Here is a 13,396-nt window from a genome sequence, read left to right as displayed (position 1 = left end):
CTCTGATACCACTTTGTTGGGAAAACTATGGACAACTAACCGGATCAATTCAGCGGAATACAATTCACAATTCACAAGTCCCAATCCTTTTTCCCTCTTTGTGCAGTAAAAAACAGAATCAAACAATGAACAAATATAATGCAAATAATCACACAAATCAACACCAAGATTTTTACGTGGAAAACCCGATACGGGAAAAACCACGGGACCGGAATCCACCTAAAAACTTCCACTATCACAAATAATGGGTTCACAATTGTTCTTCCTCAGATTCAACTAAGGGCTACAACATATATATCATCAAGAACAACTTATTCTCGGATTACAACAAGATTAAAGAAGAATTATTTGAGAAAAACTCACAATACTGACAGCCCCGTTTTCTGTCAAAACGGCCAGCTTCCACACCACCAATCTTCAATCCAACCGTTCAGAATGAAGAGGAACGTGTCTAGAAGCTGCTGTCAAAATCTCAGCCCGATCCAACGGTGAACGAACTGGAAATCGAAGAAAGAACGCAGGCTGCTCTGCTGCCTCCTCTTCTTTCTTTCTCTCGGTTTTCTTCTCCTCTCTTCTCAAATTTTGCTACTGCCTCTACAGTAACCGTTTCATTTAATTTAAAACCAAAGAGGCAGCCAGTTGCCTCCTTAATTAATGTGGTGGTCCCCCCATCACATGGTGCGGGATCACACAACAAATCTCCCCCTCACGCACCATGTGAGGAATTCGCCATACTGGCGATCAACATGTAAGCTTCAATTTAGGAGGCTCTGACAAGCCTGCTTCCCTTCTGCAAAACTCAAACTTCTCTCTCGGTAGAGGTTTGGTCATCATGTCTGACACGTTGTTATCGGTATGGATCTTCTCAACAACAAATGACTTCATCTCCATAGCATCTCGAATCCATTGATATCTAACCTCAATGTGCTTTGATCGAGAGTGAAAAGTAGGATGCTTACTGAGATGGATTGCACTTTGACTATCACAGTGCAACACAAAGTTCTCTTGAACTAGGCCAAGTTCATGTAAGAACTTCTTCATCCATAACAACTCTTTGCCCCCTTTAGTGAGAGCAATATATTCAGCCTCTGTAGTGGATAATGCAACACATTTTTGCAGCCTTGATTGCCATGAGACTGCTCCCCCTGCAAACTTCATCAAGTATCCTGATGTGGACTTTCTAGAATCAACATCACCAGCCATATCTGCATCTGTGTATCCATCCAACACAGGTTTATCATTACCAAAACATAAGCTGAAACTAGAAGTGCCTTTGAGATACCTGAGTATCCATTTCACTACTGACCAGTGTTCTTTACCAGGATTGGAGAGGAACCGACTGACCACACCAACTGCATGAGCTATATCCGGCCTTGTGCAAACCATGGCATACATCAAGCTACCAACTGCGGATGCATAAGGAACCTTTTCCATCTCATCTCTTTCTTCATCACTTGAAGGACACTGCTTAGAACTTAGTTTAAAGTGGCTTGCAAGTGGAGAACAAACCGGTTTGGAGTTGCTCATGTTGAATCTCTCAAGTACCTTTTGAACATATCTCTCCTGAGATAGCCAAAGTTTCTCCTTCTTCCTGTCACGTGTGATCTTCATGCCAAGAATCTGTTTTGCTGGTCCTAAGTCTTTCATTGCAAAAGACTTGCTTAACTCTTCCTTCAACATCTGAATCTTCTTAGCATCATGGCCAACAATCAACATATCATCCACGTACAATAGGAGAATAATAAAGTTTCCATCTGGAAACCTTTTCATAAATACACAATGATCAGAAGTGGTCCTGTCATAACCATGGTCCACCATGAAAGAATCAAACTTCTTATACCATTGTCTTGGAGCTTGCTTTAACCCATATAGGCTCTTTTTCAACTTGCAAACTAACTGCTCTTTACCTTTTGCTTCAAACCCTTCAGGCTGCTCCATGTAGATTTCTTCATCTAAATCACCATGGAGAAAGGCAGTTTTCACATCAAGTTGCTCAACTTCAAGATTCAAACTAGCAGCTAAGCCAAGCACAACTCGAATTGAAGACATCTTGACCACTGGTGAAAAGATTTCTTCAAAATCAATACCCTTCTTCTGACCGAAACCTTTCACAACCAATCTTGCCTTGTACCTTGGTTGTGAGCAATGTTCATCAATTTTCAACCTGAACACCCATTTGTTCTTGAGTGCTCTCTTACCTTTAGGAAGCTTCATTAACTCAAAGGTATGGTTTTCATGCAAGGATTTCATCTCTTCTTGCATTGCTTGCAACCACTCACTTTTCTTCTCATGTGACATGGCTTCATCAAAGCATTCTGGCTCTCCCCCATCAGTAACTAGCACATACTCATGAGGAGAATATTTGGTGGAAGGTTGGCGAGGTCTGGTTGACCTCCTCAATTGTGGCTCATCTGGAGCTTCCTGCATAACCTGTTCAGGAATAACATCAATATCATCATTAGTTGATTCATGATCACCAACTAATGGCTCAACAAGAAAACCACCATTATCATCATTTTGCAAATCTCCCCCATGATTAGCAGGCATCAAAGGTAACTGTGGAGTAGGTCTTGGATTGGAATTAGATGGAATAAAAGTAGTAGACTCTGTTTTCTCCTTCAGTTCAAAGTCTTCAATGGTTTGATCTTCAAAGAAGATAACATCTCTGCTTCTCATAATTTTCTTCTCCTTTGGATCCCACAACCTATAGCCAAACTCATCATCTTCAGATCCCAAGAAAATACACTGCTTTGTCTTGTTGTCAAGCTTAGACCTTTCATCCCTTGGAACATGTACAAATGCTCTGCATCCAAACACTCTCAAGTGTGCATAGGAAACATCCTTTCCTTTCCAAACTCTATCTGGAACATCAAACTCAAGAGGAACTGATGGAGAAAGGTTGATCATGGCAACTGCAGTCTTCATTGCCTCACCCCAAAAGGACTTAGGCAGCTTTGCATGAGAGAGCATACATCTAATTCTTTCAACAATGGTTCTGTTCATTCTCTCAGCCACTCCATTCTGCTGTGGAGTCTTAGGAACTGTCTTCTCCAACTTGATACCCTGTTCCCTGCAGTACTTCTCAAAAGGACCTCTGTATTCACCACCATTGTCTGCTCGAACACATTTCAGCTTTCTACCAGTTTCTCTTTCAACTCTGGCATGGAAATCCTTAAAGACATCAAGCACCTGATCTTTGGATTTCAAACAAATGGCCCAAATCTTCCTGGAGTGATCATCAATAAAACTAACAAAGTACAATGCACCTCCAAGAGACTTATCAATCATAGAGCAAACATCAGTATGAACTAAATCAAGAACATGTGACCTTCTATGTGAAGGTGATCTTTGAAATGCAACTCTATGTTGTTTACCAACTAAACAATGAGTACATGTGTTCAAGTTCATACCTTTCAATGGAAGGTAGTTCTTCTTGGCAAGGATGCCAAGGCCTTTCTCACTCAAATGTCCAAGCCGCTTATGCCATAGATCAGTAGAGCAATCTTCAATTGCATTCACCTCCCCTTTGATCACCTTGGCTTGTGACATGTAGAGACCCATCTTCTTCCCTTTAGCAACAATTAGGGAATTTCTGGAGAGCTTCCATTTACCATCTCCAAAGTAACTGTGATAGCCTTCTTCATCAAGAGTACCAGTAGAGATCAAATGTAGGCGCATATCAGGCACATGCCTAACATCTTTGAGTAGAAACTTGCACCCAGTATTGGTTTCCAACCAAATGTCTCCAATGCCCACAACACTAGCCATCCCTTGATTTCCCATCCTAACTTGACCAAAGTCACCAGCAGTGTAGGATGTGTAAAAATCATGTCGGGGTGTAACATGGTAAGAAGCTGCTGAATCTGCAACCCAGGTGGTATCTTGACATGCAAGATTAACACAACCATCATCACACACAATGGCAACATCACCATCAGATACAACTGCAGCTGTACCATTCTCTTCATTCTTGTCTTCATCTCTACCCTTTTTATCTCTTTTATACTTTCTGCAATCCTTTTGCATATGCCCAGGCTTGTCACAATAATAACACTTAAAACCCTTCCTTGACTGAGATCTTCCTCTTGGCTTCCATTTACCTTTTCTATTGCTGGATTCTCCATCTTGCTTGCCGTGAGAGAACCTGCTTTGACTTCTCCCTCGACTTTCTGTAACAAGTGCATGAGACTCAGAAGTGCTTGTCCCTTTCCTCCTCTTCTCTTCATTGAGGATACAATCCCTCACTGTTTTCAAAGTGAGCTTTCCATTCGGAGTAGAATTGCTAAGTGACACTACCAAAGTCTCCCAACTATCCGGCAATGAACTCAATAGGATTAATGCTTGCATTTCATCGGCTAACTCAAGGTTCATCAATGACAGCTGATTCAAGAACCCTTGGAATACATTTATATGCACTGAAGCATCTTCATCATCTCTATACTTCAAATTCACAAGGTCTCTAATTACAAAAACCTTGTTTTGTGCACTCTCCTTGGCAAAGGTTTCTTCCAACAGCTTCCACACTGTATAGCAGTCATGTTCTTGAGAAATATGATTAATGGACTTAGAAGATACCCATTTTCTAACATTAGCGGTAGCCTTTCTATTAAGTCCATTCCATTTTGCATCATCCATATCATCAGGCTTTATTCCTTTACATTTAATCGGCAAAGCCAAATCATTGCAATATAAGTGATCCTCCATCATTGTTTTCCATAGGAAATAATTTGAGGAAGTGAGCTTTATCATACCCGAATCTTCCTTTTCCATTTTAACTGCACAAGAAATCAATCTACACAACCAAATGCTCTGATACCACTTTGTTGGGAAAACTATGGACAACTAACCGGATCAATTCAGCGGAATACAATTCACAATTCACAAGTCCCAATCCTTTTTCCCTCTTTGTGCAGTAAAAAACAGAATCAAACAATGAACAAATATAATGCAAATAATCACACAAATCAACACCAAGATTTTTACGTGGAAAACCCGATACGGGAAAAACCACGGGACCGGAATCCACCTAAAAACTTCCACTATCACAAATAATGGGTTCACAATTGTTCTTCCTCAGATTCAACTAAGGGCTACAACATATATATCATCAAGAACAACTTATTCTCGGATTACAACAAGATTAAAGAAGAATTATTTGAGAAAAACTCACAATACTGACAGCCCCGTTTTCTGTCAAAACGGCCAGCTTCCACACCACCAATCTTCAATCCAACCGTTCAGAATGAAGAGGAACGTGTCTAGAAGCTGCTGTCAAAATCTCAGCCCGATCCAACGGTGAACGAACTGGAAATCGAAGAAAGAACGCAGGCTGCTCTGCTGCCTCCTCTTCTTTCTTTCTCTCGGTTTTCTTCTCCTCTCTTCTCAAATTTTGCTACTGCCTCTACAGTAACCGTTTCATTTAATTTAAAACCAAAGAGGCAGCCAGTTGCCTCCTTAATTAATGTGGTGGTCCCCCCATCACATGGTGCGGGATCACACAACAAAGCTGTGTATTAATCATCACTGCCAAAAATTTCTGGAAAAAAGCATAACTTTAATCACAGAACAAACAGAACCCAAGATCAATAAATAAAAAGAAAACTTGATGAATCCAATCAAAACTTGATTTATCTCTTTGCTTCATTGATTTCTCTCAGAAGAGCGATAAATCCAATCTAATAATCGCCAACAAATTCAATAACATAAAACAATCAAAACTTGATGAATTTGGAGGGATTATTTAGAGGCAAAACCATTGACACCAAGGGCATAAGCCCCCACGTGAACACCACCAAAAAAGACTCAATCCTTGCCTCAGTGACTAGCTTAATTTCCACCATAGTTCTAAAAAAAAACCAAGCTAGGGGTATAGAGAGGCAACAAAAAAACACATACCCAGATGAAAAACATGAGAAATTTTAAAAAATAAGAGATGTAGTCGTTGATTTGACACAGATAAGCCATGGAAAAAGGTACAAGAGGCTAAACTGCAACACTGAACGGCAGGATTTTTTAGCACGAGCATTGGGGCTTTCTACTTCAGTGAATGGTAACAAGTGAAGCCTAGGAGGCATCATTCATAGAGAATTTTGTTAAAAGATAAGTTTTTGAAAGGATTTGTGATGAAAACAGGGTTTTTGGAGGCGTGGAGCCTGCTATAAGTTATATAGAGGAGGTAAAGAGCTATAAAACCCTACTTTCCGTTTTTTAGGCTAAAAAATCAATAACAAAATAATCCATCTTTTTCATTCTTCCAAAAATAGGTTTATTAATAAAAAAAAAATATAGGGTTTAGGGCTGGATTTGGGGTCGTCCATTTGGAAACCCAAAATATCATGAAAAATAAAATAAATTATTATATATTTTATCTATGTTAAAAAAATATTTTAGCTCTGTTTTTTTTGTTGATATAATTATTTTGGTCTCAGGAGTGGTTATTCTTAAGATTTCTCTTGGGTATTAAAGGGAAAATAATTTTTGGACTAGATTTTATATATTATAACTAAATTTATTTTCAATTAGATTTTAAATAAATTATTTATATCGAAACTGATGTACATCGTAAAAAAGTAATATAAAGAATCATTGATATTTTTACAATTTTTTTATAGTTTATTGTCTCTGTTTCTTTAAATAATTTGTTTTTACTATTGGTACTACGGCTACTGTTCCTAACAACAAGATCAAGAATTAAGGGGAAATCACCCGCTTGTAGTGTTCATGTAAACAATACAAGCAGGTACCTCTCTTTTTTTCTTCTTTTTTAATTTAAATTTCATTACTCAATGATGCATTGCTTTTAAATTTTTCTTTATAATTTGTTTTGATTTGTTTTCTATAAAGTTATTACATTCTTAAACAAATAAGTCGATATTTAATTGGTGCTTAATTTTTATGAGTGTCTAATTTTATTATCATAAAATAAAGTAAAAATTAGTTTTAAAAAACAAAGTTATTAAACTCAATGGAATTCATAACTCGGGTTATGAGTTTAGCGGGTTAACCTACAAAGCTCAAAATATTATTGTCTCAACATTTAAAAAAATATATCATATTGAAATTTTAAATTAAATATTAAAGACGAAATCACCGATAGAATGATTAAAAATATTAATATTTAATTATCTGTCGGTAAAATCATCGGTAAAATACCCCAATAAAAAAACTAGAATCCCTCATTTCACAACAGATAAACCTTTTTTTCTTCTTCTTTTTCTTCTTCTTCTTCTTATATAAAAAACATCAAAGTCCCTTTCTTTCTTCCTTTCCTAAACTCCTCTTCTCCTCCACACTCATGCATGCCTTTCTATTTTTTTTTTCTTTTTAGTTTTTTTAATTAACATATTTTATGAATTTTTTTTTCTCTTCTCAACTTTACTCGCGACTACATCAAGGTAAAATTTCTTTTTTCTTATTTTTTTGTGTTTTTTTCATTATATTTGTTTTTTATTTTATTTTTAAATTTTTCTGTTCTTAATAATTGTATGAATGTTGTTGCAAGATGAAGCTCTTGACGAAGAATATACCTATTTCTTGGAGGAAATAATCAACAGAATTCTGATCCTGATGCCAAAATTGTTTCTTTTTATGAATTAGTTTTGATTATTTTTTTTTCTTTTGGGTGAAAACTGAAATACATGAAAGATTGTCTGTAAGGTTTTCATATTTACACATTTTTTTTGTAATTAGGTTTTGTTTTTCCGATTCATAAATGTTTAAGAAAAACATTGAAAATAAAAATAAAAATATATTAACTTGTAAATTTTCACTAAATATATTCTTGTTAATTAGTACTCACAAAATTAAATAAATTTAATTAGAGGAAATTTCAAAATATAATTTATATTGTTTTTTTAACTAATAATTGCTATAACAATCAAACACTAATTCGAATTAAAATAAAATAAAATCAGTGACATTGCTTCTTCATGAGAGAATAAAAAGAACAGGATCCGATGGAATCGCTATATATCATGTGAAGTTTACAATTTCCACCACCGGTTCCAACGGTCAAGTGACATGAGTTAATCATACTCTTTTAAGCATATTAATTGTAAACTTGCTTTGCACTTCTATATTATGTAATTATTTATTTTTGTCAATATTTATTAATACCAGGCTGCAAAGTCAATGCTCAGAGAGGAGAATGATTAAATATGTGCACGCCCTTGCATTATGAATTTGTCTATGACGACGTCCTCTTTAACATGGTAGAGTCTAATTTTCTTTGATAATTAATTAATTGTCGTTGGTCTTTCCTTCAAGATCCAGCATCCCATTTGCAAAGTAATTATATGAAAAGAAAGTCGGTCCAATAATAAATTATATAATAAGTTACAAGTCCAATCATTCCCATTATTTTATCAAATTACATGTTCTATTTATAGAGAGCATATAGCACCTTGTTTGACATATTCATACTATCATATACTTCAACTCAATCGTTCTTTTCTACAATCAAATTCAGGCTTCAGCAGCAAAAGTTACAATGGCGGTAAGCGTGTATAGATGTCGTGGATGAAATTATATAACCGTAGGTTAATTAGTATGAGTCTTCTATTAATTAATATTTTCTCGTATCATATTACAACTGAAAGGAAAGAATGGCACAGTTGTATTGAAAATCTTCGTTGTATTTTACCCAGTCAATCATAGAAATGAGAGTGCATATGGATTGTGCTGGATGCGAGAGCAAGGTGAAAAATGCTCTGGAAAAAGTCAAAGGTAAGAAATCACCTCCACTAAAAACTTTATGCAAGCGACAATTTTCATCTTAATCATCCCTTTTATTCATGAATTATTTTCTTTGTTCCTCTCTTTTTAAGGTTTTCTTTGGACATATTTTCTTGGACTATATCTTAAACTTTTGTATTTATTATATGTATGCACGCACAGGCGTAGATGACATAGATATAGATATGGGGTTGCAAAAGGTGACGGTCACAGGATGGGCTGACCAAAAGAAGGTTCTTAAGACAGTTCGTAAGACAGGAAGAAGGGCTGAGCTCTGGCAATTACCTTACAATCCACAACATCATAGCTATTCTGACCATTACTACAACCAACACCAAGTTAACGGTCCACTTACTTACCATGCTCCTCAGCCTTCCTCTTCTTACAATTACTACAAGCATGGATATGATAGCAACGATCATGGTTATTATCATCATCCTGTGCATTCCTCCATCTTTAACCACCAGACAGGAGCAGTTTTCAGCGATGAAAACCCTCATGGTTGTTCTATAATGTGAACAACGTAGTATATATTAATATTCTTACTATATATGTACTTATGCTACATTGTTTTACATGTACTGATTTCCCTTTCACTTTATGTTTTGTTAAACCTTGTTCACATGAAGCTATAAAATATACACAAGAAATGCCTTTTTTCCGTATCATTTTGCAACTTATAAATTGTTTTATTCTAAATTGTGCCCTAGGCATGGTTTTGTCTGTTGAGAAAACCGAGCTTCGTTGATCTTTTCTTTTTACTAAACTAAATCGCCACCGATTGCAATTAAAATTTTGATCTACATTAATATCATTCGGATAGGATTAGGATGTACTCCTCCACATACTCTAATAAATCTTCTCCAAATTAAGAAGAGATGCCTTGGAATGTTTTAGAAAGGGGATAATATTCTCATATATATTCGCACCCAACTTATTAGCTATTACCCTTTTTGAGTTGTGTACCTAAACTACATAATTAAGCAATTGGGTCCAAAATGTATCTAGGAATTATCAATCTGATCCTTTCATCCTCAAATATACTTTTGTTTTCATCTTTAGGTATGGACTGAGATGAGAAATTAAATTCTTAAGAAAAAATTTTATTGACAAATCCAATTGATAATTCTTGGGACTAGTTCGTTGAAAGATATAGCTCGGTTGGGGACCAAATTTGGAAAACAATTAGAGATAGAGAACTAATATTATGTTACCCAAGAACCCCATAAAAATTAGGGATGAAAACGTCACCACTCACCAGACACTATACCAGGAATCCTCCCATCTAATTGAGATGGGTTTTAAGTAGGATGTAGCCTAGTGTGGATATAACTTAACTTGCTTTTATTTTTTAGCATACAAATGAGTGTATGTTCGTTCAATTAATACCCAACTGTTTTTTTTTAATGTCCTAAATATTATAAGAATTTTTGTGACTTATAGTTTTCAGTTTTTTATTTCCTTAATATTATGGAAATAAATGTTTTTTAAAAAATTATTTCATTTATTATTTAATCTTTGTAAAGGGATGGTGATAGGTATTTACAGACTAGGTTTTGGTATTATCTATATTTGAATTCAAACTCACAATATTATCGACTCAAAATATAAATTTTGAATATCAAAATCTAATTCATTCAGGTTTTAGTTATCGATTCAATACTTATTACCTAATTGATACATTGAGGTTTATAAAAATTAAAAGTTTTGATTATATACATAAGAATCTATCACAAACAAACTATTTGAATATCTTAACATATACTTTTATAAACTAGTACTAGGATAGCACTAAGTTTAAAAAGATGCATGGCATGCTATACTAGAGTACGTTGTCATAGTGGCTTTAAACGGAAAATAACAGGAGATTTGATGGATGGTCGAGATTAAATTTTTTTAAAAGATTCTACAAGTTGTTTTTTTTGTTTTTTTGGAAGCCACTATGTTATTCATGGACTGTTAGATCTTCAAAAATTAGTCCTAAAAGTTGCTACTTAGACTAATTTTGTTGTTTTTTTTTTACAATGTTTTTGGATTTACTATTTTATTTAAGATTTTATGTTAGTTTTCTTTATGATTTTGAATTCTAAATTCTTTTTATAGAGATAGGGTTTTCTAGTTTATTTAAACATCTTGTAAACATTTTAAGAAGAAACTTAATATATACTTAATTTTTAGAGAATAAAACCATGAATTTAAAATTCAAATCTACACTTCATTTTCTTATCAAAATTCTATTATTAAATTCTCGAAGTGGTGGGGGTAATGACTGCCTCATATTATACAGCATAAGTGGATCAGAAAGGGACTCAGATAAGTGTTTTTTTTTAATCAAAATTGGTGTCTTTTTCGGTTTCACTTGCAAACTGAACACTCGTCTCCAAAACCCATGCTTGCAAATATGTATGCTAAGCGTCAAAAGATGAAATCTATGTGCGATAGGATTAGCAATTTACCTGATGCACTCCTCCTTCACACACACTCTTTTCTGAGATGCCAAGGAGTTTTGATTAGATACATTGTTCACTCTTTATTTCAAATCAATTCAATTTTTCTAATTTCTATTTTAGTTTTCTTTATTTTTTACCCAATAAACTTTATTGCTATTAGAAAAGATTTGTTTTTCAAATTAAAAAAAATTAATATAAAAAGAAAATTTTAACTAAAAATATATTTTTTTTCCGAGAATTCAAATAACTATATTTATTAATGAATATTCATTTTTATTTTCATATAATTAAATAAAAAACAAAAAGCAACCATGTTATTAGATTAAATATTTACATTTGCATTTATTTTTTTATTTTTTACAAAAAAAACCCAACTGTTTTAGCCTTTAATTAGATTAACCATTTGATTTATTAACTCAAATATTTTTAATTCGTTGTTTTAAAAAATACGAACACCATCATTATTTTTATTTTTTTTACATTACAACTTAGTTTGGAATGTTACCTGTAACTAGTTGGTATCTAATGTCTTGAACTATTTCCCCATGAATTTGTATCTCAAGAGCAGTCTGGTTTGTCATGTACATGCACTTCATGGAAAAAGCTAGCTAGCTGGCACAGGAGCCAAAGAAAAACGAAGCCTTAGTTAGTTTTTCAGAATTTATTTTAAAAAAAATTACTTTTTAAATTTTATTGTGTTTGTTTGTTACGAATAAAAAAATAAAAAAAAATAGTGTGAGAGTTTCTAACCACTTGACTTGTGATGCATATCCATTACAATAAAAAAAAATTGACAATTGATCTGGCAACCAACCACATGATTTCTAAACAAATGACGTTATAATTTTTTTTCAAAAACAATAAGAATGTTTTGAAAAATACATCTAAATTTTATTTGATAGAAAATTTAGAATTGATTGTTTCACTATTACACCATATTTTTTGCATCCTTGTCAATGATCCAAAACACTAAATACACAAGGAAGAAGAAGCTCAAACCAATGAGACAAGTGCTGATAGCAAGCCCCAAGGAAGGTTCTAGAACCGCGTATGTGCCCGTGATGAATGCGATAATCATTGTACCCATGCCAATCATGGTCAACAACGTGGCAACCCCAAATAATTTCCTAGTGGTTACCTTATTTATCATTTCATGCTTATCCAATTCAAAACCACAAATATACGCCGTCAAAAAGTGGATAAAGACAGCTAAAATGGAGAGCACCATTGACATTGCATCTGATATGATAAATACTATAAAAGCAGCTTTTTTAGCTAGAAATGCAGTGCCTCGGTCGCTCTTGTAACCGCCAGGTAGGGTGAAAGCTGCTGCAAATGTTACCGTTGCTATCAGCGCCGCAACTACTAGATGAGACTCTCTTGCTTTACTCAAAGCTTCCTCTTCCTTTTTGTTTTTCTCATCATTGTTTTTCTTTTTCTCTTCCTCTTTCAAAACAAAAAGACCTCGACCAATCGGTCTATTGCCAATATCTTCAAGGGATTCTAGGATCTCTTTCTGCAAAAATATATATTTTGAGTAAAATATGTTAAGATGTTAAAAGAGGTTTTAAAAATAATTTTATATTACTTTCTAGATTATTTTTGTAAGTGAAATTTTTTTAAATTTTATTCATATTATCTTGTATTTAAATTTAATTAATTAAAATAGAAATAGTGAGATTTAAATTTATAATTGTTTGATCAATAAAATTGTAATACTATTTTTAAAAAACAAACTCAATCTAAAAATTTAAAGAAATAATCTATCATTTTTAGCTATTTAACATATATCATGTATCAACTTCCGAGCCTTTGTTTCCATAACTAGTTTGTTTGCAATCAAATCCTTTTTGTTGCTGTATATATTAGTAAGTAACAAAAACTAATTTGGTTGAAATTAAACCGCATGCTTTACATTAGCCCAATTATCCCCAAAAAGAAAACTACGATGTGGACTTAATTTTATATACCATTAATTCTACATCATTTCATTCTAAAATTAATTTCCTAGGAGGGATAATCCAATATTTGTTGTTTATTGTTACTCTCCTTGATTGCTTGTAAGATTACGTTAAGTTTCTATTTGATTTTTCAAATTTAATTCTCAGATTTTTTAAATTTTAATTAATTGTATTTTTTAAAATTCATTTTTTACTTTTTCGTTTTTTTATTGAATTACATGTGATTCATTGCATAACCTGTTATTGTAGATG

General features: G+C 33.8%; 3 protein-coding genes and 1 non-coding gene across 4 annotated transcripts in view; 3 read left to right on the top strand and 1 right to left on the bottom strand.

Moving 5' to 3' along the window:
• LOC7458862 (ankyrin repeat-containing protein NPR4) overlaps positions 1-13,396 on the top strand; it is a 65,619-nt gene that overhangs the window by 15,608 nt on the left and 36,615 nt on the right. The gene's annotated exons all lie outside the window — the stretch shown is intronic.
• On the bottom strand, positions 5,931-6,081 carry LOC112325399 (small nucleolar RNA snoR134). Its single transcript, XR_002979454.1, has one exon. It is a non-coding gene; the product is annotated as a small nucleolar RNA snoR134 (small nucleolar RNA).
• Positions 8,417-9,398, top strand: LOC7458864 (heavy metal-associated isoprenylated plant protein 28). The gene is made up of 3 exons (XM_024590853.2): positions 8,417-8,494; positions 8,646-8,724; positions 8,896-9,398. The coding sequence occupies exons 1-3, from the start codon at positions 8,489-8,491 to the stop codon at positions 9,249-9,251; spliced, it is 441 nt and encodes a 146-aa protein (XP_024446621.1). The 5' UTR covers positions 8,417-8,488; the 3' UTR covers positions 9,252-9,398.
• The window catches only part of LOC18110666 (heavy metal-associated isoprenylated plant protein 28), an 85,804-nt gene continuing 80,844 nt past the window's right edge, over positions 8,437-13,396 (top strand). Inside the window, exon 1 of the mRNA XM_052449549.1 lies at positions 8,437-8,494. Within this exon, the coding sequence (XP_052305509.1) occupies positions 8,489-8,494 (6 nt within the window). The 5' untranslated portion in view covers positions 8,437-8,488. The remainder of the gene's footprint in view (positions 8,495-13,396) is intronic.

The sequence above is a fragment of the Populus trichocarpa genome, chromosome 19 (assembly GCF_000002775.5).
Source record: "Populus trichocarpa isolate Nisqually-1 chromosome 19, P.trichocarpa_v4.1, whole genome shotgun sequence".
Lineage (NCBI taxonomy): Eukaryota > Viridiplantae > Streptophyta > Magnoliopsida > Malpighiales > Salicaceae > Populus > Populus trichocarpa.
Note: the sequence above shows the minus strand (reverse complement) of the source record. Positions and strands in the feature narration are given on the sequence as shown.